Source organism: Chelonia mydas, chromosome 20, assembly GCF_015237465.2.
Source record: "Chelonia mydas isolate rCheMyd1 chromosome 20, rCheMyd1.pri.v2, whole genome shotgun sequence".
NCBI classification, from domain to species: Eukaryota; Metazoa; Chordata; order Testudines; family Cheloniidae; genus Chelonia; species Chelonia mydas.
Window position 1 is genome coordinate 17,125,718 of NC_051260.2, and position 27,951 is coordinate 17,153,668.

The window sequence follows — 27,951 nt, forward strand, 5'->3', positions numbered from 1 at the left end:
ACCGGAGCTGAGCTAAAGTCTCCACCTCAAATCTGCTTCACAAAACTGCTGCTGTTTGCCCACTCGGAGCCAGCAGCTTTGAGCCACAAACATCTTACTGACCTCAGGGACGAGACAAAAACCTTGTGTTTAGCGTCTTTACAGCTGAATGCTTTTCCATGGCAGATTGTCCCTGAGTCACTTATTAATCTGTGTCGTGTATTATTTATTAGGTGTATTATGGTAACACCTAGGAGCCCCAATCACGAATCAGGACCCCGCTGTGCTTGGCGCTGTACGTTCTTTACTCGGCGTATTACGGTAGTGCCTAGGAGCCAGTCAGAGGGCAGGGCAGGTGCTGCACCGACACAGAACACACACAGCCATGCCTAGAGATCCCCGCGGAGATCAGGGTCCCTCTGTGGAGGAGAGGATGGGCAGGGCAGGCGTTAGCCGCACGGGTCTAGGACTCGTTGGAATAAAGGAACCAGGGCTGGAAGGGAGCTCCTGGTTCCTGGAGTCCAGCCCCTGCTACCGCAGTGACTCCCTCATCTCAGCCTGCTCCATCAGCATACGAGTTGGCTCGCTGTCCTCCCTGCACCTACTGGAGACTGTCCCAGACCCTCCGTCCTCAGCTTCTCGTGGCCAGCCCCGATCTGTTCCCGGCCAGTTCGTCCAAATTTGGTCTTGTGCCAGCCTTGCCCTGAGCTTCACTGGCTCTTCTGCTGCCCAGTGGATTCCCCCTTGATGTATTCATAGAGCACGATCTGCTCCCTTTGTTTTGCTAGGCTCCTTGAGCCAGCCTCTCTGTCTCCTCTCCGAAGACAGGTCCCCCATTCCCCAATCAGCCTGGCAGCTCTTCCCTGCACCTGCTCCAGAATCAGAGTGTATCCGGGTGAGGGCTTACCGGTGCCTTTTACAACAGTGTGAAGTGTTCCCTCGCTCGGCTAGAACCAGGAGCCTAGGCTGCCCCACAGGGGGTATTTGCCTGACTCTGGAGACCCCGGTTCAATTCTCTGCCCCGCCACAGGCTTCACGTACGACCTCGGGCAAGATGCGCCGTTTCTCTGGACCTCAGTGGTACCTAACGAAGAGTGCAAGGGGCTCAGTTACTACGCTAATAGGGCCTGTATAAGCACCAGAGATAGGCCCCGCACAAACCGATAAGAGGCAGTTCCTGCCCCAAAGAGATTACAGTCTAAATAACAAAGGGTGGGAGGGGAAACTGAGGCACAGAGGTGAAGGGACTTGCCCAAGGTCACCCAGCATGCCACTGGCAGAGCCTGTTCCCTTCAAGGAGGCCAATTTCTCGGTTGGTCACTTTCCTTCTTCCTTTGAACATTCCCAACGTGGGGAAGCGCATCTCTTCCCCCCGCCCCCCAAAGTCCCCAAACACGTGAACGTACAAATCAAGATCCCCAGTCGCCCTTTTGCTGAAGCGATTTCGGTCTTACCTCTTCACGGAGTCCTGGGCTCTGGTACTTGAAACAAAGAAAACTCCTCCCAGGGGACCTGCCAGGGCACCAGAAACCAGCACTGGTTTGATTTGCTAACAAGCCGTATTTTGTGGCGCCTACAGCCCCTAGGTAGCAGCAGCATGTGGCCAAAGACAGCAAGTTCCATCCAAACTCTTTATCACAAGAAAGCCACCAAGATTATTGCTGCTTCCTCAAACCACCCCACCAATCTGCTCCAGCGCCTCTTTCTGAAGCTGACCCTGGGAATAACGTACCAAGGGTGGGGGTAGATTCTCCATCATTGCTTGGATGTGACCCGAAAAGCTCTGCTCTGGGAATGAATTGGGGGCGGGTCTCTGACCTGGGGTATGCAGCAGGTCAGACTGGATGGTCACAGCGATCGCTTCTGGCCTGGGGAGCTAGGAAATGCTCCTGCAGCGCAGTAAATGGCAACAGAAAACACAATATGGCAAAGAAACAGGGACGCTGACCTGTCTCTGGGTGCCCGTGTCTGGGTCAAGGTTAGGGACCTGCATTTAGGCCGAAGCTGTGACTTTATATCAACAGAAAAGGGTGCCTGTGGATTGAGCTGCATTGACTAGGATGGTTGGCACCAGGAAAATAAGCCACAGTTCCATCTAGAATAGAGATCACCCCAGAGAAATCTTCACTAACAGGTGTAGTTTATTGGCCATCGAGTCTGCGATTGCCCAGATGCTCCTAAGCTGAGTACTTAAGTGGCGAGATTTTCAGCCTAAAGGGTCCCAGTGTCTATCATAAGCAAAGGAGATCGGAGTCCTCATTGTGCCAGATGCTGCCCAGACCCCCAACCAAGATCAGGGCCCCTGTCGTGGCAGGCGCTGCGAAGACCCCGACTGCGATTGGGGACCCCATTGTGCTGGGCGCTGCACAGACACTAAGCGAGTGAGAGGCCCTGCTCTGAAGGGCGCACAGTCTGTATAAACCAAGGGTGGGAAGAAAGGAGGTATAATTAGTCCAGTTTTGAAGACGGAGCTACAATTTCATCCACTGCTAAAATGCAGCCACCTCTGGGCTGGAGGCAGCAGCTGTTAAGCAGCTCACAGCAAACACTTCCCAGCGGTTTCATACCAGGTGCAAAGAAAAATTCTGCGTTGGACAGAAGCAGCGCGACGCACATCAGGGAGGCAGAACGGCTGCGTCGGAACTGAGGCGACCGCCCTGCAACGGGGGACTCTCATCACCACGAGCGGCCAGGACCTCAGCTTGGTTTGCACAAACGGTATTTTCAACAGCACCCCTCCGCCCCCGCACAGCACTAGCTTTGAGAGGGGAGCGCCCTCATCACCACTTGCTGCTGACCGCTTTCCCACTCCAGTACGGTCCCAGTGAGCACAGGTCCTCAGGGGCACTAGACCTCAATAGTACATGACCCACTCCAGGCGTTCTCTTCTGCTGAAGAGCTGGCCTGTCCAGAGCATCAGACCGACTCCTTCAGCGACCCTTAAAAGGCCAACACTGCACAAATGCCTCCCATCTCTGGCAACAGCGTGATGTGACTACACCCGTCTGCTGCTTGTCTTGGTTTAGCTCATCCGTGGCATTAAAACCAGAGAAAGGAATCTCTGGAAAACTGGACGGCGCCAAGATCGGAGCCAGGGGTGCTACTCGGTGTGCAGGGCTCGACTCTGCTACACACAACGGCCTTTTCTCTGGAAGGGACTGCTCCCAGGACAAGGGGAAGGCCATAAAGAAGAGGTCTGCATGACTAACAAGCCACGGCGTGAAATTAACCAGGTAGGCGCAATAAAGCTCATGCCAAAGGAGAATAAGAAACCCAGAACAGGAACAGTTTGCTACTGAAACCCAAATTTCCTCTGTGTTTACACAGCACATATTGCTGCGCAGAGACCTTCAGAGCAGTTTGGGTTAGGAAAGCCATTCTGTACCAAAGGCACTGAGAGTTTATGCACAGATCAGAACTGCAGGGCTCCCGTTCCCACCCACCGCCAGGAAGGGCTTGCAGCTTTGCAGAGATGGGCTGTTCCTGCAGAAGGATTTACTGAGGCTTCCGGTCAGCTGGGCCTCGTCCTACGTGCCTGACTGCTGGACAGCGGAGAATGGTGAGATCATGGGTCGTTCTTTTCCCACACCACGAACATAGCCACTCACAGCATCTCTGTCTCTCCAGTTCTCTCTCACGCACAGAACCTACAGTTCTACCGCTGCGAACACACCCAGTCTCCCTTGTCTCTCTCTGGGCGCGTGCGCGCACACGCACATTTTTCTAGCTTTACTCTCCACCACATACCAGACTCCTTTGCACACCCCCCTCTTGCTTTCTGTCACACACTCATGGGCTTTCTAGCTTTACAGAGACACACACACACAGCGTGTGTCTAACACACCATCCCCATCTCTCATTCTGCGAGTGGGGCACGAGCACTGGATAGGTTGTGGGTCTGATTCTCAGCTCCCCTCTTCCTGTGCTTGGGGAAGGAAAGGGGTTTGGTGGCTTGAAGTTCCCTTTGCACTCCTGCATTCTGGGACTGCCTGACCCCTGGTGTAAGTTAGAGCAGTGTTGGGGCTGCTCTAACTCAAGCTCTGCCCCTTGGGAAGCAGAGAATAGCTGTAATGCAGCAAGCTCTGGTTGCCCCCTGATTTGCCCCTCCACACCGGAGGCTGGAAACAAGGCGGGTGCAGGGCCTTTATGCCAATTCTACACCAGCCAGGAGGAAGGCCCCTTCCCAGCAGGGATTGTCAGAGGACCCAGATTGGCCTAAAGGGGCCTTCAGAGAACCGAGAGTCAGCACAGCCCAGAGGCCACTTATTGTCTCGAGTGGAGCTCAAAGGCAGGCTGAGCCGACGTGCCGCGATCAAAGACTCCGGCGACTCAAAGAGGAATCCCTCTGCTGTGAAAGCCTCTCAGAGCCTGGCCCCTGCAGCTGTTTGATCACTTATTAAAAAGGTTAATAAATCATTCGGACAGAATTCACAAGAACCCAACGTGCTCCTGTACGCAGCCTCGCAATTCCAACCCAGCCGCCAAACAGTCTGGTTGGTCTGTGAAGCCATGTTCCCCTTCCTGCCTTCCCCCATCACCTTTCCCAGAAGAGAGAAGTGCCGGTTGCCCCAGTGCGATTCTGTCACTGGACTGGCAGTTCCCCCAAAGCCAGGGCAGATCTGCAACACCCACCAATCGACCATGGAACCATTCCCATGGGGGCCAACCCAGCCATGGCCTAGTGCTACAGAGAACATCCGCCCAAAAGAGAACTGCACGAGGTAGCGCGACACCTCTGCCGAAGCAGCACACGGGAGTTTTTCCTTAATTCTCTAGTGCCCTCTGCTGCCTCTTTAGGATCCAACAGGAAAAAGTTCCCACTTGTTCTGAAAACTAAAGCTAGGTGAAATTTTACAGACAATTCTTTTCCACCACCACCGACAACAAAAAAATGCAGATGGAAACACTTCGTTAATTCGTGTCGCTAGGACCCTAAAATTGTGTCAAATTTGCCAAATCGCTTTGGTTGGGGAAAAAAATTGTAAGAAATTGAAACGTTTCACATTGATGTTTTCAATCCCCAACATTTCGATTCAAAACGGCTTTTGGGTTAGAAATCGGCTTCAGTTTCATTTCGCTGTTTTTTTAAAGTGTGAAAAAAAGTAAAAACCAACCATGTGGTTGTGGGTCGAAGGGAACGTTTTATTCTAGCCACAATGGTTTTTGGTTTGGCTCATGACCCAGAGTCAGCTATTCACGCAGCTCTACAGAGCCGCGAATGTCCGCGTGCGAGCTCTTTTCACTCTAGAAAGACAAGTATCATGGAGGAGTCAGGCCTTGCTGTAAACACTAACCAGATCAATCCCTTTCAATGCAACGCTGCTCTGGGCATGCCCCCTGAAGACCCACACACAGGCTGAAGTCTTACTTTTTGTCTAAGAAGCCAGAAGTAATACGAAACCAATGATTCTAGAGCTCAAAATCTGCAGCTACTGACCTCCATGCACTACTGACCTCCATTCAGGTTTCAGAACGGACAGAGGTAAACAGCGAGATTCCCCCAGGGATCTGTCCTGGGACCAGTGCTGTTCAACAGATGTAGAAAAGATCTGCAAAAAGGGGTAAACAGCGAGGTGGCAAAATTTGCAGACACAAAATTACTCAAGATAGTTAAGTCCAAAGCAGACTGCGAAGAGTTACAAAGGGATCCCACAAAAGTGGGAGACTGGGCAACAAAATGGCAGATGAAATTCGATGTTGATACATGCAAAGTAATGTACGTTGGGAAACATAATCTCAACTATACATAGTTCTCTGAAAACATCCACTCAATGTGCAGCAGCAGTCAAAAAAGTTAACAGAATGTGAGGAACCAATAGGAAAAAGATAGATAAGAAGACAGTAAATATCATAAAGCCTCTATATAAATCCATGGTACATCCCCACCTTGACTACTCCGTGCAGTTCTGGTCACCCCATCTCAAAAAAAGATACATTAGAATTGGAAAAGGTTCAGAAAAGGGCAAAAGAAATGATCAGGGGGATGGAATGGTTGCCATATAAGGAGAGACTAAAAAGACCGGGACTGTTCACTTTAGAAAAGAGACGACCCAGGGGGATGTGAGAAAGGTCTGTAAAGTCATGACTGGGGTAGAGAAAATGAATCGGGAAGTGTTATTTACCCCTTTGTATAATACAAGAACAAGGGGTCACCCAATGAAATTAATAGGCAGCATATTTAAAACAAACAGAAGGAAATACTTCTTCACACAACGCACAGTCAGTCTGTGGAACTCTTTGCCAGAGGATGTTGTGAAGGCCAGGACTATAACAGGGTTCAAAAAAGAACTAGATAAGTTCATGGAGGGTAGGTCCATCAATGGCTATTAGCCAAGATAGGCAGGGACCCCATGCTCTGGGTGTCCCTAAGACGCTGACTGTCAGAAGCTGGGACTTGATAACAGGGGACGGATCACTCAACAATTACCCTGTTCTGTTCATTCCCTCTGGGGCACCTGGCACTGGTCACTGTCGGAACACAGGACATTGGGCTAGATGGACCTTTGGTCTGCCCCAGTCTGGCCGTTCTTTAGCGCACTGTTGTTCCACTGAGGTCCCCCACCCAAACAATGACTGAACAAGGAGGTGGTTTCCTTTTGGAATACAGCCCCTTTATATGGGCCAGCCTTAGACAGGAACACCCAACATCGGGCCAGCGATGGCGACTGCAAGTTAAGGGGAACCAGTGGCTAACTTATCCCAGGAACAGCTCATCGGTGAAAGGAAAACTCACAGAACTGATTTATTGACCTCAGCACAGTTGGGCCACGAGGCAGCGAGCAATAGCTTGGATCTGCACAATTATATTTCATTATAGGATTTTTTCTGTATTTCATCTCCCCATCCTCCCATCGTGCTAGCTCCTAGACCGACCGTCCCCGAGAGCCCACAGAAAACAGAAGTCTTTTTGTTCAGATCATTGGTTTAAGGCTCCCGGAGCTCACTGCTGCTGCTCCTCCTTTTCCGCCCGCTCAATCTGCTCCTGTGTCAGGATGACGGGTTTGTATTTCTCGTCAAAGAGTTTTTCATTGGCCGCCGAGTGGAGGTTCTGGGGGGAGATGGTCCTGAGATGCTCAGGGAGATACTTGAATTCCTCTTCATTGATGTCAGAATCCTTCATTTTCGAACTTAAAACCCACCAGCGGCCCAAGAACCCCACGTCCAGGATCCGCCCGGGAAAGTCCGTCCAGCGCGGCTTCAGGTGTTTGCAGTGAGCCTGGTACAGAGCAGCTTCCGCATCAAAGGGAGCCTGGTAGACGAGGGAGAAGAAGACCAGGCTCTGGTAGCGCAGTCGCCCCTGGTTCCGGAGCTTCATCAGGCGCTGGACGTGCCCCTCGGAGCCGCTGTTCCGGATCCAGGGGGAGAGCAGGAGGAGGGTGCCCGAGGCTTCGAGGAGGGAGGACTCGAACGAGGCGTCGCAGGGGACCTGGAGGCTGCAGGCGGTGGCTCCAGCCAGCAGCGAGAGGTAGAGTCCGGCTTTCCCAGGCCGCTCCCTGAAGCCAAGGGCCACATCCCGGCAGGCGTCGGCGTAATCGTGCAGCAGGCTCCTGCACCACAGACCTGCGCGGGGAGGGAAAGCTGAGGTGCTGCCGGCTCCGGGGAGCGAGGCCCGAACACCCCAGGCCTCTGGGGGCGGGTACGTCTGGGTACTGGGGGGGGGGCTCAAGTAGGGGAAGAGTCTAGGGATGATCGTGGAGGGGTGGGGGGGGGCAGAGCTGGGAACGGAACCCAGGACACCGGGCTGCCAGCGCCCTATTCTAATGCGCACCCCAAAGAACCCAGGCGTTCGGGCCGCCGCCCCTCTCCCCAAAGAACCCAGGCGTCCGGGCCGCCGCCGCCGCCGCCGCCCCCCGGCTCTGTTCCCCTCCCCAAAGAACCCAGGCGTCCGACCCCTTTCCCAAAGAACCCAGGCGTCCGGGCCGCCCCCTCACCCAAACGGCCGGAGCCGATCCGCTGCCAGCGGCTCCCGCCCCCCGCCATGGGCCGCTCGCTGCCCGGACCGGAAGTGGTTTCCGCCCGGCCGGGAAACGGGGACGGACCCGGGCGAGACCATCTCAGCGGGCCCGCGGGGGGGGGAGGGACAGAAATACTCGTGCTCCCCCGCGCGCGCGGGCGGTGCGCGAGGCCGGGCGGAGAGCGACACGCAGCAGCGGGGCGGGGAGGCCGGGCAGGTACCGGGGGGCTGAGAGGTGGGGGAGGGGCGCGGGGGGGGGGGCGACGGCAGGGGAGACTCGGGGGGGTGCTGGGGACCTGGGGGGAGGGGCACTGGGCTGCTTCATGAGCCCCTCCCCCAGCTCTGCGGGGGGGGGGCTCAGTCTAACCCCCCCTTTCCTCCCCCGGCTGGGGTGCCCCCCCCGGCCAGGCAGGTGCCCCCATGGCAGGAACCAGCGGCTCTAACCCGCCCCATGGCTCGCAGCCCCAGCCTGCTCCCTGCCTCAGTTTCCCCCCCTCGCAGAATGGGGACAGTGGGCCTGAACCCTGCTGGGAGGTCGCGGCGGGGCGGGGAAGGGCCGGGGGAGGCCAAAGGATTCAGCAGGGTCCCCCCACCCTCGCCCTGGAGCGTCTGTCAGCCGGGTGGGGCAAACGGGGGCCCCGCTGCCCGCCCCGGGCTGCCCCTTCCAGCTCCCTTCCCGGGCGCGGGCGCCCCTCTAGCCTGGGCAGCGCCCGGTGCCACGCTGGCACCGACGTGGCTTGTCCCTGGGGGAGCCGCTCCTCTGGTGCGTGGGGCTGGGCAGGGGCAGATCTGGAAGGCAGCCGGGTAAACAAAGCACCTGCTGCTCCCCCCGCCCTGCCCTCCCCTCCCCTCCAGGGTTCCTGGCCCAGCTGGGGCCTTGCTGCTTTGGAGCTGAAAGCGTCCCTGCGTTGGACGTGCGGCGAAATCCAAGCATTTAAAGGACCTCGCCCGCTGCCTGGCATGAAATGCATGTGCAGGAAGGGAAGTAGCTTCAAAGTACCAGAGCTCCGGGCACTCGAGTGGTAGGAGCTGGGGTGGGGGGTGGCCATCAGGACTCCTGGGTTTCATTCCCCGCGCTGGGAAGGAGTGTAGTCTGGTGGATGGAAGTGGGTTGACTCAGGACACCTGGGTTCCATCGCTGACTCCTTGTGTGACCCTGGGCAAGTCACTTTCCCTTCTCGGTGACTCCTCTCCCCACCTGCACAATGGGGCGAGATGGGGAACCTCGGTCATGCCCCATAGGGGCTCAGTGCGTAGCTGTTCCCAGCTGCTCTGTCCAGTCTTCACGTCACAAGCGCTGTTTGCTTTGCCCTGGCAGCAGAGTCCCTGACATGCGATAACCTGCAGCAATGGCCACGTCAGATGACCTCAAGTTTCACGGTGAGTGTTTGCCTTCCGTAAAGGTTTCAGCCTCGAGCATCGCAATTCGTGGGGGAGGAGGAGATGGGTATTTTTGTCTGTTGTTTCTCACACGGGATTCCAAACTCCTCGGGTCCTGTAACGTAGTTGGGTCTCCCCTAATTGGGCTGAACCTCACCCCCTGAAAATGTGTATTAGAGGCTGGTGCATTTCAGGAGGCTATTCTGCATCTCAGGCCTGGGGCCACCTTCATCTCCAGGATCTGTCCTGCTAGCTTCTTTCCCCCTCGGGCTCAGCTAAAGGAGGCCTAGTGGATCGAGCACTGGGCTGGGACTGAGGAGACCTGGATTCTGTGCCTAGCTCTGCCACTGGCCTGCTGGCTGTCCTTGGACAAGTTACTTTCCCTCTCCCTCAGTTTCCCCATATGCAAATGGGAATAATGATACTGACTCGTTTGCAAAGTGCTTTGAAATTAGTGGATGAAAAATGCTATGTGAGAACCAGGGATGATTATTTTGATTAAAGCAAAGCCATGCAGTGATTGGCCACAGTTAGCCTGTGGAACTCACCACGACAAGAATATCCTGAAGCCAAACACTTAACAGGGTCTAAAAGAGGACTGGGTGTTGTTATGGATAACAAGAAGTGTCCAGAGTCAGAATAGTAAATAAGCAAGTTAGGAAGTTGCTTCAGGGCTTGATCTAACCTGTGACCAGCAGCGATCAGGAGCTACCTGCCCCTGGGGGCAGGTTATCCCATCACTCCCACCTGCAGGGCTTATTGCATTTTCCTCTGCAGCAGCTGGTCCTGGCCAGGCTGGGCCCCATGGCTGACCCCAGCTGGTGATATTTGTGTTCCTAATCTGACCTATCCCCTGCTGTGGCCTAACTGAAATCCATCGAGTAAGACAAGAGCTAACTAGCCCATCCCTTCCCTTCCTCTTTTCAGTTTCACTTGGGCCTCCCCAGGGAGGAGGGAGGGTCTGAACCCTTTGAGGGGGACGACAGTGGTCGTGCTCCGGAGGCTTGGCCGAGGCTGCCCAAGGGCAGGCTGGGAGCTGGCTTGATACAGGGATTTCACCCGTGCGTGGGCAGATCTGAGCCAGCACAGGAGATGAGAATGGACAGGGCTTTAGCCTGCCCGGGGAGCACCAGAGCAGGACTTGGGACGCAGCTGCCAGCCAAAGAGATCCCAGAGCTGTGGATGCTGATTTCCAGCCTGTTCTGACCGCTGGGGGTTTCCCTGCAGAATTCGAGGAGGCGGCCGACTTGCTGGCCGTGAACCCTGACGCCACAACCACCAGCATCAGCGAGCGGCAAAGCCACGTGGCCGTGGATGTGAGCACCGGCTACGAGGAGGGTGAGCTCGGGGAGGAGACAGATAAAACTGAGGTGAGAGGAAAAGCTGAGCAGGGAGGGGGACTGGCTGGCTTGAGTGGGCTACAGGGTCTTTCCCCTCCAGGGGGCACCGGACACAACCCATCCCAGGGCCCCAGCTGCCCCATCAGCAGTGACTAGTTGCCATTTGCTGGTTGAGGCAGCCTGGAGGGGCCCCCGGCCCGAGTATCCTCATTGTCAAAACCACCAGCCCAGACTGCGCTGGGTGGGGCCCAAGCACGTGCTTAAACCTTTCCCTGAATCGGGGCCCTGTCTGGCTGCCGAGAAGAACCCTGGCTCTGACAGCTGCAGCCAGGGTACAAGAGGGGGAGGGACTCACCCGCACCGGAAATCGACCCTGATCCCCGGGTTCAGCAGAAAGGCTGACGGCTTGTCCGCCATCACAGAGGGTCCTGGCTGCGGCTCAGATTTCTGCCGCGAGCCAGACCCGGCTGTCTGGCACGTGGGCCGAGGACCATCCAGTCACGCGTCTTTTCATCCACGCAGCTCCTCAGTGGCCAGAAGAAGCAGCCCAGTTTCTGGACCTTCGAATACTACCAGACTTTCTTTGATGTCGACACCTACCAGGTAACAGAATCTCCCTGTCTAACGTATCCGCCGGTCGGCTGGAAAGTGACGCGGGCAGGAGCAGCAACTCGGGAGAGGCAAACGGGCCATCGCGCCAGCCTGGCTGTGGCGGCCCAAGGAGCCTTGCCAAAACGGCGGCTCCATTTCCCAGGGAGGCAGGACATGGACCTGCACTCGGTGTGGGCAGGGACGTCCCCAGATGGACACACACCGCCCCCTGGCAGGGAGGTTGGTCTTGTGGTGAAGGTGTTCCCGGCTCTGCCGCAGACAGCCCGGGCAACCTTGGCAAGTCACGCCATGGGAGTTCCCTGCCTGTGAAATGACCCTTCCTTGGTCTTCAGGGCAGGGAACTCCCCTCATGTCTCTGGGCAGCGCCCGGCCCGATGGGGGCCGGATCTCAGCCAAGTTTAGAACGAACAGAGGCAGGTAGTTACAACTGGACCCCTGGTTGACACTTGCTGGAGGGAAGCCCGTTTCCCCGGTGAAGGCAAAAGGCACCTAAAACAAAAGCTTCCAGTGACTGGAAACGCTGAGGCCTGGCCAGATGTCTAGGCCCAAAGCTAGCGCGTCTCAGCATTGGCCTTCACATTGCTTGGAGCCTGCTTGGTGTGGATAGAAACGGGTCACCCGCTACGGGGGATTGAATCCTGGCTGTCCGGACCAAAATGCCATGAGCGGCCAGAGCTTGAGCTAAACAGCCGGGCCCTGTAGCTGGGGCCAGGCCAGACTCGTCCCTGGGGTGGCTCTCCCTGCTTACACCCCCACAGAGGTGCGGGCGAGCTCTCTGCTCTGCCGCTCGTCCGAGGATCTGAACGCCTTAACCTCGGATTCCTTTTCCCGGCCATTTCTGCGACCCGGCCTGCAGCGTTGGGCTGGGACCCGAGGACGGGGAAGTGGAACCAGATCGACACAGACTAGCCCCACGGCACTGTCCCAACTGAGAAACGGAAATGGGTTGAGAGCGCTGTGGGTCTCCTCTGACTTCTTGCATGGCACGGGCCCGATCCCAGTGCCCCGTGAGCCTGGCCTGGAGCCGGTAACTCGGGGCGCAGCACGCGCAGCAGTGCCCCGGGGGGCTAAAGGGGAGTTTTGCTGGTACCATCGGGCAGGGGCAGGCCCCTGTTGTGGTCGGTGCTGGCCCACGGAGCTCGCAGGCGAAGTACGTGAGGCAGTGACGGGCCAGAGCCGAGGCTCTGGAGACGACCCACTAACCCTGGTCTGGTCCCATCCGCCAGGTGCTGGACAGGATAAAGGGGTCTCTGCTGCCCTTGCCTGGGAAGAACTTCGTACGGCACCACTTACGGAACAACCCGGACCTATACGGTGAGTCCGGCGAGGCCGGGCCGAACCGCACCGACCCCCTGGTGGTCCCCGACGTCCCGGGGGCAGCTCTGGGTTCCCAGCGACTCACTCATCTAACCCACACCCCTTCTCCTCGGCTCGGCAGCCATAGCACCGGCCCAGGAGCCGAGACGCCCGCACCCGGTAACCCAGCTGCGCTGGTGCCTTGGCCGTCCTAGGTCAGCTTCCACGGTGGGATCCGGGGGGAGCCCTGAGGGCCGCCGGCTGCGGGGCTGGCACCGAGCAGCTTCGTGGCGCTGGTGTCCGGCTCCTGTCGACGCCCCTCCTAACCCTGCCCCCCATCTGCCTCCCCAGGGCCCTTCTGGATCTGCGCCACGCTGGCCTTCACGCTCGCCGTCAGCAGCAACGTGTCCCACGCCCTGGAGAAACGGGGCGACCCCGCCTTTCACTACAGCCCCCAGTTCCACAAAGGTGAGAACCCGCGGGGGCAGGGCTCTTCTCCACACTGGGGAGGTTTCCCCCAGGGCCACGCAGCGCGTAAGAAGTGTGAACAGAACCCAGGAGTCCTGGCGCCTGCCCCGCCGCCCCCGCTCTAACCACTAGACCCCACTCCCCTCCCAGAGCCAGGCTAGAACCCAAGAGTCCTGGCTCCCAGCCCCCTGCTCTAACCCCTGCTGCTGTTCACGGCCGGTGGTTTGTCTTTGCTGTTAACTGTGGGCAAGGCCAGGCGGCAGAGCCCTGGCTCCTCCCTGCCTGCGCGTCCCTGCCGGTAACCAGTGTCTCTGCCCTCCCGCAGTGACCATCGCCGGGGTGGTGATCTACTGCTACGCCTGGCTGGTGCCCCTGGCCCTCTGGGGCTACCTGCGGTGGCGCAAGGGACTCAGCCTCCACGTGGGCTCCTACAGCTTCCCGGAGACGGTCTGCGTGTACGGCTACTCGCTCTTCGTCTACATCCCCACCTCGGTGAGCGGCCGGCCCAGGGAGGGGCTAAACCCTCCGGCAGACCCCTGCCCTGGCGGGGAGTCAGTCAGGTGCCCCAAAAGCCTCTGAGCGGGGGAGCCCCGCCTCCCTGGGGGCAGGGTGCCTGACCCCCCCTCCCCTTCTCTCCCACCCCCTGGCAGATCCTGTGGCTGATCCCGGCTGCCTGGCTCCAGTGGCTCCTGCTGGCCTTCGCTGCCGCGCTTTCTGGCTCCGTGCTGGTTCTTGCCTTCTGGCCGCTGCTCCGCTCCGACAGCAAGCCGGCCACGCTGGCCACGCTGGCCGCCATGGTCTCGCTCCACGTGCTGCTGGCCCTCGGCTGCAAGGTATGAACAGTGCTTCCGGCTGCCTGTCCGGGGCGCTGCCCTGCGCAGCGGGGAGAAGAGACCCACGGGGCCTAGATGGCTCCTGTTCTCCCCAGCGTTGCTGCTGCAAGAGGAGATGCAGGCCCTGAGCTCTGGGGACCCTGCTTGGGTCGTGGCACTGGCCCAGTACAGATGGAGAAACTGAGGCACAGAAGATCTGGGGGAGGTGGCTTTTGTCCAGCCTCAGGGGGCAGGTGCTCTGCAGTCCAAGGGGCATAGCCCCCCCTCCATTGGGGCAGGTGCTCGGTGGGGCATGACCCCCTTCCCCCCATCAGCCAGAGGGGCAGGGCCAGTTCTGCCCCAGCTGATCCTGCCCTTCTCCTGTTTTTTGTAGCTCTATTTTTTCCGGATGCTGCCCAGCACCGTCCCTCCCCTGCAGACCCTGGTCACGGCCCAGCAGCCCCCGGTGCTGCTCCCTCCCCCAGCCAATGCTTCGGTCCCCCTCCGCCAGTGAGGTAAGCCATCAGGTGAACTCGGGCCCTGGGGGAACGCGCAGGCGGGGGAAGCGAGGGCTATGGGTGCTGGAAAGAGACAGAACTTGCTCCTCGGGAGTTGGGGATGGGCCAGCAGCTCTGATGCAGGCCCCTGTGCCTCAGTTTCCCCACAGAGTGAGATCTTTGGCCTCAGTCTCTCTGCCCTCAAAACTGGGGAGCTGCATGTGCCCTGCAGGGGGCTGGGAAGCCCATGGGGCTCTAGTAGCTGGGAATGATCTGGTCTTCAGAGGGGCTGGATTAGTGCCTGCCCCCTCCAGCCGTGGAGCTCCCTTGGGGGCTGGGCCCTGTGCCAAAAGCGGGCTGAGCTCTTGCTGCACGGGGGGGGGGATTTGTAACCTCGTCTCTCTCACAGTGGGCTTCTGCTTTTGTAGGTGTGGATCCCCCAGCACTGGGCACAGGCGAAAGACCGGAGCCACTGCTGGGCCACAGCCCAGGCTCCGGCCGGCTCGGGAAGGACCCTTCCTCCGGCCTGTCCCCCAGCCCGTGGAGCTCAGCCACGCTGCACAGGGAAGGGGCGGCAGCTTGGCAGTGGCTGAGTCCAGGACACTCAGCGCGTCTAATTCTTCCCTTCTCCTGCTACATCAGCACTTCAGCCCTGGCTCATTCCCAGCTGGGAGCAGGGGCATCAGCTCCAGTGACCAGACCAGCCCCCAACTCGAGCCTGGCTTGGTCAGTGGCAGGAGTCCCGCCAGGACAGAGCCCGGGCCCTGCTCTCGGGGCGTCCTTGCAGCACCGGGAGGCAGACACCTCTGCTGGCCCCAGGGCTGATGTTTGCAGCCCCTTCCTGAGGCAGATCTCAGCACTGCCAGGTCCTGATTGACAGAACCGCTCTCCTGCTACCCGCCGGGCTAGGCTGGGGGGGCTGGGACAGAACACGTGCTATGGAGGGTTAATGGACAAGGGGATTCTGCTAGCGAGGTACTCGGGCTCCTCCACCCCCATCTCTAGGGCATGGGGGGCAGTGGTAGTGCTGGCTGCTCCCTGGGCAAGGCCCAAGGATTGGGAGCTGTCAGCTGTTTTCTAGTCAAAGGTGATTGAAATAAACTGGGCCTTTGCCCCACCTGGGACCAGGGCTGGTGCCTGTGTTGGGGGGGATGGTGGCGTCACTCACCCTGGCTGGGTTCCTTCCCCTCCCTGCTGCTGGCAGGAGGCTGCTTTGCAAAGGGGCAGCAGGTGCCAGAGGCTGGGAGAACAGGCCCCAGGGCCACCCTGGCAGGCTTCAGGGAAGGAGCTTCCAGCGAGAGGTGTCAAACAACCACCCTGGCAACAGCCCTTCAAACCCCTCCTGCTTTACTGGGTGCCACAGCAGCTCTGCGCCCCCCTGGGCAGCCTGGCCGGGCTGGCCCCAGAGCTGAAGGAAACTGCCTCCATGAAACACATAATTCCTTTATTTCATTTTCTCCAGAGGGGTCCCTGCAAAATCCTTTCGAAAATCACCACGGGGGGCTCTTGGAAAGGAAACAAAACAAAAACCATCTGCACTCTACCTGGGTGGCGGTTATACTACTGGACTGCACTGTCCTGGGGGGCTACAGGGGGCTTTCCCAGCAGAGGCCACAGCTCCTTAACTCCAGGCCCCGGCAGCTGGCACCAGGGCCATGGGCAAGGCTGGCTCTGCTCTGCCAAGAGGAGGGGGCAGGGTGATCTAGCAGGCTCCAGCCACCTGCTCAGAGGGGACGTGGAGCTGGCAGCAGACCCTGGCACTGCTGGTCCCCATGGCACAGTTTTGGGGACATTTAAGTTTTGTTGAATGCTCTCTTGCCACACCAGCATTTCCCTGGAGGCAGGTACCAGGCCTGCTGGTCACAGCTGCCTTGATGAGCAGCCAGGCCACCGCCTCAGGCATCAGCAGAGACTAGGGCTGGGATGATAAAAAACCCTCCCCAATGAGGCACGGGATTTGCTGCAGTTGCTGGGGGCAGGGGCTCCATTGGGCTACTCCGACAGCCTTGCTGCCGGCTGCCTGGCCAAACAACTGCCCAGCCCAGGTGCCCTGCACCAGCAGGGAGCGAGGGGAGACCAGGGGCCAGGCCTGAAAGCCCCAGAGCTGCAGCTAGGGAGGAATCCTGGACACCGGGCACTGCCGCGGCCATCTCTGTGAAACGCCCAGCCAGGGCCATGGCACCGCCGAGCAGCACAGCCCCGGCTAGCATGGAAGATGGTGAACTAAAAGGACTTCACTACATGATCGGGTGGCAGGGGACAGCTAGCACTGGGGGCTCGACACGGGCGGAGAATCTGAGGTTTGACATTTCATAAAAAACTGTCCAAGTCCGATATCAAAGAGCAGAGGAGCTGATGGGTGGGTTGGGCTTATGGGCCGGTAAAAATGGCCCCAGCAAGCCAGCTGGCGGGGGGGGTGGGAACAGTTTGTCACAGGGGGAGAGGGGGAAGGGTCATCTTCATTTGGTTTCCTGGCGCTGTCAGTTCAGAGACGGGGCGGAGGGGTTTTAGCTCCCGTAATGCATTGTGTTGGTGGTGATGGACATGGGGGAGGCCATGGAGATGGCGGGGCCCCCCATGGTGAACTGGCTGTTGACCGGGTAGTGAGCGCTCGAGCCGCCTCCACTCTGGCTGCCGGAGGAGCCTGCGGAGGAGACAAAAGGAGTCACCGTCAGATCCGCCCGCCCCGCGAGAGCTCCAGCAGGGGTGGTGCCCCGAGCCGAGGCCTCTCCTGCCCGCCGCTGGGGGGCTGCCTGGGAGAGCAGAGGGGATTCTGCAGCTCAGGCCACCGCCCGAGTTACAGGCGCGTGGACAAGGCCACGGGCGGGTGGTGCTGAGATCCCTGGGGAACAGAGCTGGGCGCGGCCAGGAGCGTTACCTGGGACGATGCCGGTGCTCATGATGGAGCCCATCCTGGAGTGCGTGTGATTGACAATCCCCGCGCTGGCCGCTGCAGGGAGACACAGGAGATGCTGCATGAGCAGGGGAGGGGCCCCCCCAGGGTCCCAGCCTCCCCCAACCCCCAGCAGCACAGGCCCGTTCCCAGGGAGCTCTGGCCCAGGGGCTAGCAGCTGCTCCACAGCCAAGGGTTACAGATGCACTCCCACAACCTGCCAGCAGTGGGCGCTGCTGTGTCCCGAAAAGCCACTCCCAGCAAGGCTCTAGTCCAGTGGTTCTCAGGACCCATTTGTTCATGGCCAGTCGCAACCCAGTAGATGGGCTGGGGGTGGAGGCCCTGGGGCGGTTTCAGTCAGATCCTGCCCCCCAGGGGGGTTGGGCTCTGCCCAGCTCTCACCCCACAATGCTGGCTCCTCCGCTCCGGGGTGGTGGCACCGTTTGGCCCTGCCCCCAGCTTGGTGAGAGGGGGCTGGGCCTTCGCCCCTGGGGCTGCAGCACCGCTCACTCAAATCCGGCCTACCAGGCCCCCATTGTCACCACAGCTGGGCCCCGCGGACCCCCACAGCTGCAATGCCTGGAGCAGGGAGACGAGACCAGCCAGCCCCTGGGACTGGACCAAACAGGATCCAGAGCGACACGTGGTCTTCCGGACATGGCTCCGATGTGACGTTCAGCCTGAGGCCCTTCTCAGCTGGGGTCTGTGCTGCACCCCACACAACGGGGCCCCCACATCTCAGCTGGGCCCAGGCACGACCCCTAATTAACGGGACACTGCGGCACCTGCGGGCTGAAGTGAGCTGGTCCAGGCAGCCAGGGCTTCCCCCAGAGTCACACGTCAAACCCTCTGCCATGACTGAAGCCCAGAGCTGCCAGGGGCCATGTCCCCCAGAGACCTGCAACCAGGGGCCCCCCCTGCAGCACCCCAGTTCCAGGGCTGACCCCTCCTGCCAGGGGATTCCCGTTCAGATGCTGAGACACTCACCTAGAGGAATCAAGTTGTTGTGGCTGACATTGGAGCCACCGGTAATAACACTGCTGAGGTCGTAGGCCGTGGGCATCCCTGCACCAAGGGGGAGAGATGGGGAGGGGTCAGCAATGGGACACCCCCCTCCACCCCCAGCCATGGCACTGGGGACCCCAAAACCAACCAGAGAATCCATCCAAGGGCCTCAGCGTCTGCCCCCCTGCGGCCGAGGGGTCCCCAGCCTGGGGCTGGCCGGGATTTGCCCAGCGCTGTAGCCGGGGGGCCCTGGCTCGAGGGGAACCACAGGCCAGGGGGGAGATGGCCAAGGCAGCCCAGGACAGTCCCTGGGGCCGGGCAGGGAGGCTGGGTTCAGGGTTCTCTGCCATGGGGAAGTGGCCTGGGGAGGGCCAGGCACTTGGCCAGCTGAGCTCAGCAGCCCCGGGACTGCGGCCAGAGGAAGTAGCATTGCCCAGCAGCCCCCGCTGGAAGTGCGCCAGGTCCCTGCTTGCAAGGGCTCTGGATCCCAGGGCCAGGGACTGGGCAGCAGCTCTTCCCGAGCACAGGCTGGCATGACGAGGGCAGCGCAGCCGCCCTGCCCAGCAGCCGCCTCGGGGCCCAGGGAGGCTGGGAGTTGCCAGCAGCTTCCACGCTGGGAAGCCGTTCCAGGGCCTGCCACAAGAGGGGGCCGGAGAGAAGCCGGCCATGAAACAGGCCCAGAGGCCCCAATCTGGGGCTCCAGGACATGTCGCCCTGTGGCCGGGTCCCTGAGCCCATGGCAGGATGCAGGGGAGGGTGGCAGGAAGGCACAGAAATGGAGGGAGGGGCTGGAGGCTCAGTCAGGGAGCCAGTCACTCTCCTGCTTGGGGCCTTAGTTTCCCCACTGGGACCAAGGCTGCGGGGTGAGGCTCAGAGGACACCCAGCCCAGCAGGGTGGGACAAGTCCTGCAGCAGGAAACGCTCCACTCTCAGCTAGCAATGGCCTGAGCTGCTCAGCGTCTCCAGCCAGGCTGTGCTGGGCTTGGAGCCCGGGTGGCTCCCAGCCAGCAGGGGGAGGGGAGGACGGACAGCTGGGGCCCAGCCCTGCGCCAGGGGGAGTTTCCCGAGGTCCCAGCCCCGGAGAGCCGATCCCAGCTCAGCAGAGACAACGGGCCAGGCTTGGGGTCTGGCTTGAGCAGCTGCACTGAGGGGCTTGGGCCGGATCGGCCTGGCTTGGGGGGTGCTGGGCACTGACCCCTCCCTTTTTCCCAAGGGGAAGCGCAGACCAATGGCAGTGCCCGGAGCAGGAGGGGCATGGCGGTGAGTGGGCAGGGGCTGCGCGCACCATGGCTCAGCAGGACATGGATCCAGCAGCCAATTAAGCTGCTTCGGCACAGAGCGGGTTGTGTGTCTGCACTGGCCAGCCCCATGGGCTCCCCGCCCCCCGAAGGACCCCCGGACGGCAGGGTACATTACCGGCCACGCCCATCCCCGTGCTCATGTTGTAGGCGCCACCCGTGTTCCACATGTTCTCTGATGGAGATGTGTAGTGGGAGCCCGGCGGGGGGGAAGGAGTCGTGCCTGTGTACCTGTGAGAGACACGTGACGACACGTCAGCGAGGCCTGGACGGGCGGCGGGAGAAACCTCGGCTCCACCACCAGTCACTGCAGCTGCAGGGGGCCGGGCTGCTGCCCCTGTCGGCACGAGGCTCCCCGCACAGCACCGGGCTCCCGCAAAAGGCAGAACGGGGCCAGTGACCCTGCAGCTCCCAGCCCGGCTGGGAGGGCATGGCCAGCGCAGGGTCTTGCTCCCTTTGCCAGCGGATCGGGGGCGCCGCTGAGGCAGCCGCTTGCAGGGTGGGGCCGTACCTGAAGAAGGGGTTTTTCAAGTCGAGGAGGTTGCTGGACTTGGAACCCGTCTGATCCACCTGGGCGACAATACTTATGTCGTAGCTTTGTCTGTGGAGAGAGGGAGACGCACGTCAGAGACTGACCCGGCGCGGGAGCCTCTGGCCCAACCCTCCCGCGAGGGCCGGCCCTGCTGAAGCAGCAGACCCCAGCAAGATGGGAAGGGCCGAGCCGGGGAAGAGGAGAAACCTCAGGACAGAGACGCCCCCCCAGGGCGAATTCCATCTCTGGCAGGGCTGGGCCTAATGCTGGGACAGTGCAGGGGCAGGCAAGGGGGCGCTGAGGGCTTGACTGTGGAGAGGAGATGCCCAAATTGCAACTGATGGGGAGTGGCAATTTGCATGTCCCCCCAAGGAGAACAGGCCTGAGACCCCCCCGCCCCCCCGAACCTGATTCACAGGCCTTCCGGTCACTGCTGCTCTCGCCGGGCTTGGAGGTGCGTTGGGCAGGACAGGCTGGCGCTGGGCAGAGAGGAGGGCTGCCCAGTGATTAGAGCACCAGCTTGGAAGACCCGGGCTCAAACCCCTGCTTTGCCACAGACTCCATGTGACCTTGAGCAAGTCACTTGGCCTTGCTGGACCTCAGCTCCCAGCTGTACGTGGAGGTGACAGCTCTGCCCTGTTAGCCGCAGGGAGAAATCCATTCGAGACGGGGCAACTGGGCTGAGTCGACGGAAGGTATTTCCAAGGGCCCCCAGCCCTGGGCTAGGCAGGCGACCACAGACCCAGGGCCAGGCCCCGCAGCAGCACGACCCACAGACTAGCCCAGAAGCGGGGTGTGGTGCATGGAGCCGTTTGGAATACAGCTCAGCCTGGCTGCTGGAGCAGTGCGTGCTGGGATCCGTAGCCCTCCCAGCCCCAAGACCGCGCCCCGCGGAGGCTGCCTTACCGCTTGTTGGCGATGAGCAGACACGTCCCTGAGAGCGTGTCCCCGGCTTTGGCGAAAAGTGGAGACTGAAACAGACACCGGACCTGGTACCAGTGGGTCAGCGGCTCGGTGGGAGCCGTCGAGAGCCACACTGTCATCCTGCGGGAGAGAGGGGACAGCGCCTGGTTAGCAACAGACGTGGGGACTGGCTGCAAGCACCGTCCCGCCAGCCCAGCCCGCTCCAGCCACACCACCAGGGGAACGGGGAGGTGGGGGGCAGAGGTGCCCTCTGCTGGCCCAAGGTGTTTGTAAAGCAACCAATTGCAGCCCCACATGGCTGTTCGCCGGAGCCTCCCACCCCATAGTGATGGGGACAGGGCAGCGCCAGCCACCGTGTCCCACTGGGCCCGTCCAGCCGGGCGGGGGAGGCCCAGGAAATCGGAGTCTCAGCTATGCTAAGGACGAGCTCCAGAAGTGAATTCCCCCTGGGGTGGCAGCAGCGGGCCCAGCAGAGCCCAGCAGCCAGTGGCAGACACGGAGGGAGGTGAGGGGTTGAACCAAGATCTCTGTGGTCCCAGCCTCCAGCTCAGGTTCCTGGTCTCATCTGCCACAGTGTGCACGCTGGGAGCGAAGGAGCAGCATCAGCCCTGACTCCACGGTGAGGGTACAGCACCCACCGCTCACAGAGAGGCAGAGGCAGTTCCCTAGGGCTTGGGAACCACTGCTCCCGAGGGCACTGGGGCACCGAGTTAGAGGTGAGAGGGGGGCACGGCAGTCCAGGTGACCGACCAGCTGCTCTCCCATACAGCAGGATGGTGCGCTGCACTAGTGCCACCTCACGGATCACACTTAGGCCAGAGGCACTGATGCAGGTAAGACAGGTGGGACCAGGACTCTGGCATCTCGTTATGACTCGGAAACAGCTGCCAGAGTTTGTTGGGATGGGACACGTCTCCTTTCCCCTCCTGCCTGGCCCTAGAGCCGACCCAAGTTAAGCACCGAGAAATTCAAAGCACCTTCAGTCAACATACACGTATTGAAAACAAAACGCCATCTCAGGCCAGCCAAAACGGTCGTCTACAGTCAAATCTCTTTAGGAAGAATCTATAGGGAGAACACCCGCCCCAAATCTCGTGGCATATCCAGGATCCCAGGGGGATTCTGGCTTCCCCATGGAGCGCCCCCAGCCCCCGCATGGGATTGTGGCAGATCAGAACAGACCGGGGGGGCTGGGGCTCAGAGTTCTTGCTACAGAACTCTCACTGCAGCGGGGCTAGGCAAAAGCGTGTACGGTTATCGAGACAGGACCACAAGCGAAAAGGTAACGGAATTGGAACTTGCCAGTTTATTGCAATGTAGAATAGGAGTGATAGCCAGTTATTTGTTTTACAAACCCCAAGCTCTGGTGGGAGGTAGGGGCAGGCTCTGCATTGTTTGCTCCACCACTTACATTGAACCAATGAAGGCTACATCAAACCAGAAAGCCAAGCCATGGACTAGACCTGAATGCAACATGTGGAACTTGAATGGGATTTCTATCCTGCAAACCAAAGAGAAGCAGTTAGCAGCGGGGTGGGGGCACCTGGGGAGATGCACCCAGAGGCGTGGGGAGTCACAGCCTGGCAGCGGCTCCCCCCACAGCAGATCATCCCTTCCCACCCAATTCACAGCTCCCCACACACGCCCCACCTCCGGTGCACCCCCCGGCCAGGGTGTGAGGACAAGGCCCTCAGCCGGGGGCGCCTCTGCACTTGACAGAAAGCCGGGCCGAGCGACAGAGCCCCCACGTTCCAGTGCATTGGCTTGTGGCCACTGACCAGCCACGGGAGCTCTGTGGGGGCGGGGCCTGTCTTTGGTCTGTTTGTACCAGCGCCCGACACAATGGGGGCCTGGGGGTGACTGGAGCTCCCGGGCACTACCGTAATTCCTCCAATAAATACCGCCCAGCGTCCAGAATGGAGTTTTGATCTTTCGTGACGGCCGGTGGGTTTCCGTTCAGGGTTCAATCCCGCGCTAGTCCTGGGGGAGGCATTTCCAGACTAGGCTGGACAAAGCCCTAGCAATCCTGGGGGGTCCTGCCAGGGGTGGGCAAGGCGGGACTGCATTGTGGGACGTTAAATGCTGCCGTGGCTGACAGGGTTGATGGGGGTCCCCCGGAACGCGGTCTCCCCTCCGGGTGCCAGCCCCACAGGTGCGGGCGAAGGGAAGGGTGGGCATGTGACTGGCACTCACAGTCAGGGCCCGGGAACCTCCATCAGAGCCTGGAGCCTGCGGCTCTGAAGATCCTGGCTGCCAGAGGCACCTCCACAGTAACCAAAGCACATCAGACAGGGAGGCGGGGTTAATGACACCACCCCCCCACAGCACAATGGGGTGGGCACTGGTCCCTCTACCCTGCCACCCGCGCGGCCGCGGGGATCAGCTCCCACCTCCCCACCCTCCCGCTAGGAAAGAGCAAATACCTACCTGTGCAAATCGCCTTCTTTGGCTTCTAAGAAGTTGACTGTATATTTAACGGACTTCGCCATTAAAATCCTGATATCAAAGGTGTCCTAGGAGAGAGAGGCACATTGGTCAGCGTCCCGGCCACAACGGGAGGGCACACCAGCCGAAGGGCACCGCGGAGCGCGGCCTTGTTCCAGCCTGGCAGCGAGGACGCACCGTTAATGGGCGAGCACAGTACAGCACACAAGAGCGTTTTCTGGGAAGGAAACCGAGTCGGGAGTTGCAGAGGCAGGGAAGACAGTAAACGGGACTCAGCGGGGCAGCCCGAGGAACCAAACACAGATCCTGCTACTGAGCAGCCCAAACTGCTCAAGGTCTTGCCAGCATCCCGCGTCGGGCTAGGATCCCATTGAGAGAGAACTGGGGAGAACATACTCAGCTCTGTCCGCGTTTATGAACACTGGGAAGCCCCAGAAACTCCCTCAGAAATGCAGCCACTTCTGGGGAGGAAGGCAGCTGAACAGCTCAGAGCAACACCACCCTACAGCAAACGCTGGGAAGTCAAGCCCAAGCCCATACCAGGGGGACGCAGGGAGGTGGCATGTAACGACCGTGGGCAGCATGCAGTTAATGCCCTGACTCTCATGGGAAGTGCCAGGGGTCCCAAAGGATCAGAATTGCAGATCAGGCTCTTCAGGCAAGAGGTCACCTCTCAGCACAGCACCCCCTAGCCTTCGGCAAGCCAGGCCAGCGAATGGCAAGCCACCCCAGCTCTGCCAGGGGAGGAACGAAGCGTAGCCCAGCCCTGCTCAGGGCGCTCTGTCCCCTCAAGCGGAGGCTGGGCTGCAGAGGGGCGGAGGAGCCTGCTCCAGCAGCAGACATCAGGCTTCAGGATATGAGGTGCCGGGTGTGACCTCCCTGGGCACAGGGCTAACGTAAGCGCTGTGAGAGCTGAGACGGACCCCAGGAGGGACGGGCGCAGAGTAGAAATGCTTCCCCAGAGCAATGTCCTCCAGGGGGAGGCTCCCGCACAACCTGGGAGTCTATTGAGCATCTGATTGCTAGTTACTCGGCGGTTCACCAGTGACTTCAATAAATGACTTTCATCTCAAAGCAGGTCAGTATCACCCTCCCTGTTTGAGGGATGGGGAAACTGAGGCACGGGAGGAGACGTGACTTGCCCAAGGTCACCCAGCAGCAGAGCGAGGACCAGAACCCAGGGTTCCTGCACCCCAGTCCAGTACTCTGCCCACTGGCCCAGCCTTCCCTTCCTGCCCTAAGCAGCTGCACAGTGCTGCTGTACTCTGGTGACCAGTTACCACCGTCTCACTCCAGCAGCCGCCGCCCAGCGATCCCGGTTTATTCCCTCCCAGCCCGTTTAAACGGCCCGATCTGGGTCCAGAGGGAGGAGCTGGGGGCGGAGGCGGCTGGCTCCCACAACTCACCACAACAGGCTGTCTAAAATACTCATCTACCGCGGCTCCTCTAAGCGCCGACAAGTCCACACCATGAAAGGACGGTTGGTACCTGCAAGAGGAGACACCCATGGAAACCCGCCTGCGCTGACCAGCTCCACCCGCCCACATGGGCCGGCTCAGGAGGTGTGGAAACCCGCCGGAGGTGCACAGCTGCCCAGAAGCAGAGCTCAAGCCTACGCGCCTGACAGTCACTTCCCTTCGGGGCTCCGGCGCAGACACAAGGCGGATCAGGGCAGAGGTGGGGCTGACCGGGGAAGCCAAGGAGATCGGGGCGCCGCTTGGAACGCCCCCCCGCCCCCGAGGGACTCAGTATTAGCAGACGACAGCTCAGCATCATCTTGAGAGACAGGCGGGCGCCAAATCAAAGCAGCGTATGCCACATACCCTGGGCGTTATCCCAGAGAGTCCAGGCAGCAGCACCGTCACTGAAACCCCCCTCATCCAGGCGTGGAGGGGATGCGGTGGGGGGCGGGGGGGGGATTATCTCTAGGGGCCATTCAGTCCCTAGCCTCGGCCAAGGCTGACCACAACGGGACCGACAGGGACAGTGCCTTGGGCACCCGACCCCTGGGGAACTGGAGTGAGACCCAAACGCGTTACATGCAGGGGGTTTGGGTCCACGCCCACCTGGGCTATGGAGCCATTTACATTGGGGCTAAAGCCAGGGGTGGAAACTCCCTGTGAAGGAGAGAGAGGGGGCGGTGCGCCAGCTCCAGACTGGGAAGGGGAGTCCCGGTAGTTCCTTAGTGGCTGGTGCCCCCCGAGCCCCAACAAATGCAGTCTCCACCCCATCGTGGCAGCTGACAATGCGCCCCTGCCCCGGGCTGGGTGTCTCTGCCAGGACCTGCGGTGGCTGGAAGACAGGACCGGGCTATCCTATCTGCTCCCTGAGGCCGCTCGCCTCCGAGATATTGGGGGAGAGCCAGAAACATAGATCCACCCTCCCCCCGCAAATATTCCCACCGTGGGGGCATTATCTCCCACCGGTGAAAGCCCCCGCCATGCTTTGAACCAGCTGCTGGGCCAGCCAGCGCCTCCTGGGCCCACCCCGGTGGGCAGGGCACCAGCCTCGCGCCAGGGAAAGGACTCACCAGAAATTGGCCTTTGTAAACTGCTCCATGTAGAGCTGCTCGTCTGTGAACGGGGCCAGGTGCACGTCGCCGATCGTGGGGAACATGTTACCTGGAAGGGAGCAGAGGGGGTCAGCGCCCCGCAGGGCTACGCCAAGTCCCTTCCTACCCCTCCAGCACAGGCTGCCCTGCACGCCAGGTTACTAGGGCGCTGGATGGGAGTTTTCCCTCCCATCCGCTTCAGCAGCTAAACAATGTGTCAGGAAAAGTGTCGGCTTTTAGCGCAAACATTTCAAAGCCCCTTTGGTCCCCATTGTCCTTGCTAGGCAGGATCCCACCAGGACTACATCTCCCACAATACACCAGGGCCTTCCCCTTCCTGAGAGAGAGACCATGATGCATTATGGGAGATGCAGTTTGCACCTTGTCCTCATTCTCCTCTATGGGCAGGGATCCCCAGCTGGACTACATCTCCCATGAGGCACTGCACCACTCACCGTCAGCAAAAATATTGAACTTTCAAGTTTTCAGCAGAAGCTTTCAACTAAAACCAAATCCCCCCCCTCAAATTTCCCAGGGTGTATTTTTCCCCAGCCCAGCCCTGGCTAAGTCAGAGCACACCTGGCCCACCCCAGGGATGCCCAGCCCCTTTCCAGGGCTTTCCCCAGCACAGAGCCAAGGTACAGGCCCAGTGCAACATGTGTTCGGAAGGAGGTGAGGATTGATTTGGGATCTGGCCTGGGTCTCTGGCCAACCCCCGCCCCAGGCAGCAGCCGGCCCGTATGCCACCCGATCTGGTGCATTTCGGTAGGTACTGAACTGTGTGGGGGCTGCAGGGCTGGCATGGACACAAAACCCCCTTGGCAGCCCAAAGCAGAGCTCAGAGCTATGCACAGATACACACGTCATTTTCCTGCCTTGTTCAGGTCTCAAGCACATCGAACCCACCAGCCGCACCCTTCCCCCCTCCGATGTCTGACTTGGGTTATGGCTGGGCAGGACAGAGACCGGCAGGGGCACAGAGCCGATCCCCCTAGCTAACAAACCGAACTCCTCGACCGAACGAGGTCACTGAGGAACGTTCAAACAGCGCGGCCTGCGGCAGATCAGCAGCGGAGGGCCATTGGCTGGGATGGCTCCCCTTGGCTTTGCGATCTGGGCTCTCTTCCACATGGCCACAGCTGCCGACAGCGATGTGCATCGACACTGCCCAAGATGCTTCCCCCGATTCCATCCCCTTCCCCGGCAGCCCCCAGAGCGCTCCGTCTCCTCCAGGCAGGCCGCTCTCACCACCCACCCCAGCCCTCAAAGGAACTGCCAGGCTGGGTCAGACCCGACGCCCATCTAGCTCACAATCCCGCCTCCGGCAGTGGGCAGCAGCAGATGCTGAAGAGGAAGGTGTGAGAGGTTTGCAGTAGCAGACATGGAACAATCTGCCCCCCACAAAGGCCTCCCGATCTCTAACAGTTTGACTCGTTTGCACCCCAAAGCAGATGGCTTTACAGCTCCAGAACTCTACCATTAACAACGACTCAGGCTCTTCTGGGGAGCTGTAGAAAATGCCAACACCTCTTAGAATCCATCCAAGCCCTTGGCCCCAAAGCCATCCAGTGGCAGTGAGTTCCGCAGTGTAAGGACACGGTATGTGGAACAGGATTGCCTCGGACTGGTTTTGAATTTGCTGTTTTTCAGTTTCACTGAGTCCCTGGTTGATGAGATGGGCAGAAGCCCGATCCGCCATTCTCTCCCCCATTCGCCAGAGATTTATGTCCCCTCTCTAAGGTCAGTCATCACTCTTTGCAATTTCTCCCCACAGGAGAGTTTCACAGGCCCTAATCACGCCCTTTAACATTCTCTGAAGCCCTGCTAATGCCAGAATGTCCCTCACATGGGTTCTCCAGAACAGGGGACAGTCTGGACTGTAAGAAGCCAGGCAGCAAAGTTTGGGATTGGAGCACAGCTCAGTGGCTTTAGTGGTTAAAGTTTCAAGATTAAAGACTGGAGCGT

General features: G+C 59.9%; 3 protein-coding genes across 12 annotated transcripts in view; 1 reads left to right on the forward strand and 2 right to left on the reverse strand.

Moving 5' to 3' along the window:
• Positions 1-6,696: 6,696 nt before the first annotated feature.
• On the reverse strand, positions 6,697-8,057 carry TIMM29 (translocase of inner mitochondrial membrane 29). Its single transcript, XM_037888165.1, has 2 exons — positions 7,911-8,057; positions 6,697-7,539 (listed from the first exon to the last, which is right to left on the reverse strand). The coding sequence occupies exons 1-2, from the start codon at positions 7,957-7,959 to the stop codon at positions 6,920-6,922; spliced, it is 669 nt and encodes a 222-aa protein (XP_037744093.1). The 5' UTR covers positions 7,960-8,057; the 3' UTR covers positions 6,697-6,919.
• On the forward strand, positions 8,002-15,462 carry YIPF2 (Yip1 domain family member 2). Of its 2 annotated transcripts, none has more exons than XM_037888162.2 (10): positions 8,002-8,150; positions 9,252-9,313; positions 10,541-10,683; positions 11,176-11,256; positions 12,492-12,579; positions 12,913-13,029; positions 13,355-13,521; positions 13,680-13,862; positions 14,236-14,356; positions 14,767-15,462. In XM_037888162.2, exons 2-9 carry the CDS (start codon positions 9,283-9,285, stop codon positions 14,353-14,355), a joined length of 930 nt encoding a protein of 309 aa, XP_037744090.1. In that variant the 5' UTR covers positions 8,002-8,150; positions 9,252-9,282; the 3' UTR covers position 14,356; positions 14,767-15,462. The 2 variants fall into 2 exon arrangements, with proteins under 2 accessions (XP_037744090.1, XP_043388457.1); XM_043532522.1 differs by having other exon boundaries at positions 8,105-8,168.
• Positions 15,463-15,765: 303 nt separating this feature from the next.
• CARM1 (coactivator associated arginine methyltransferase 1) overlaps positions 15,766-27,951 on the reverse strand; it is a 52,531-nt gene continuing 40,345 nt past the window's right edge. For all 9 annotated transcript variants that reach the window (XM_037888155.2, XM_037888158.2, XM_037888160.2 and 6 more), the window contains 10 exons: positions 25,966-26,056; positions 24,842-24,923; positions 23,418-23,503; positions 22,402-22,491; positions 20,973-21,110; positions 20,046-20,135; positions 19,653-19,765; positions 18,219-18,296; positions 17,217-17,288; positions 15,766-16,982 (listed from right to left, as the gene is read on the reverse strand). In XM_037888155.2, the coding sequence (XP_037744083.1) occupies positions 16,846-16,982; positions 17,217-17,288; positions 18,219-18,296; positions 19,653-19,765; positions 20,046-20,135; positions 20,973-21,110; positions 22,402-22,491; positions 23,418-23,503; positions 24,842-24,923; positions 25,966-26,056 (977 nt within the window). In that variant the 3' untranslated portion in view covers positions 15,766-16,845. The remainder of the gene's footprint in view (positions 16,983-17,216; positions 17,289-18,218; positions 18,297-19,652; positions 19,766-20,045; positions 20,136-20,972; positions 21,111-22,401; positions 22,492-23,417; positions 23,504-24,841; positions 24,924-25,965; positions 26,057-27,951) is intronic.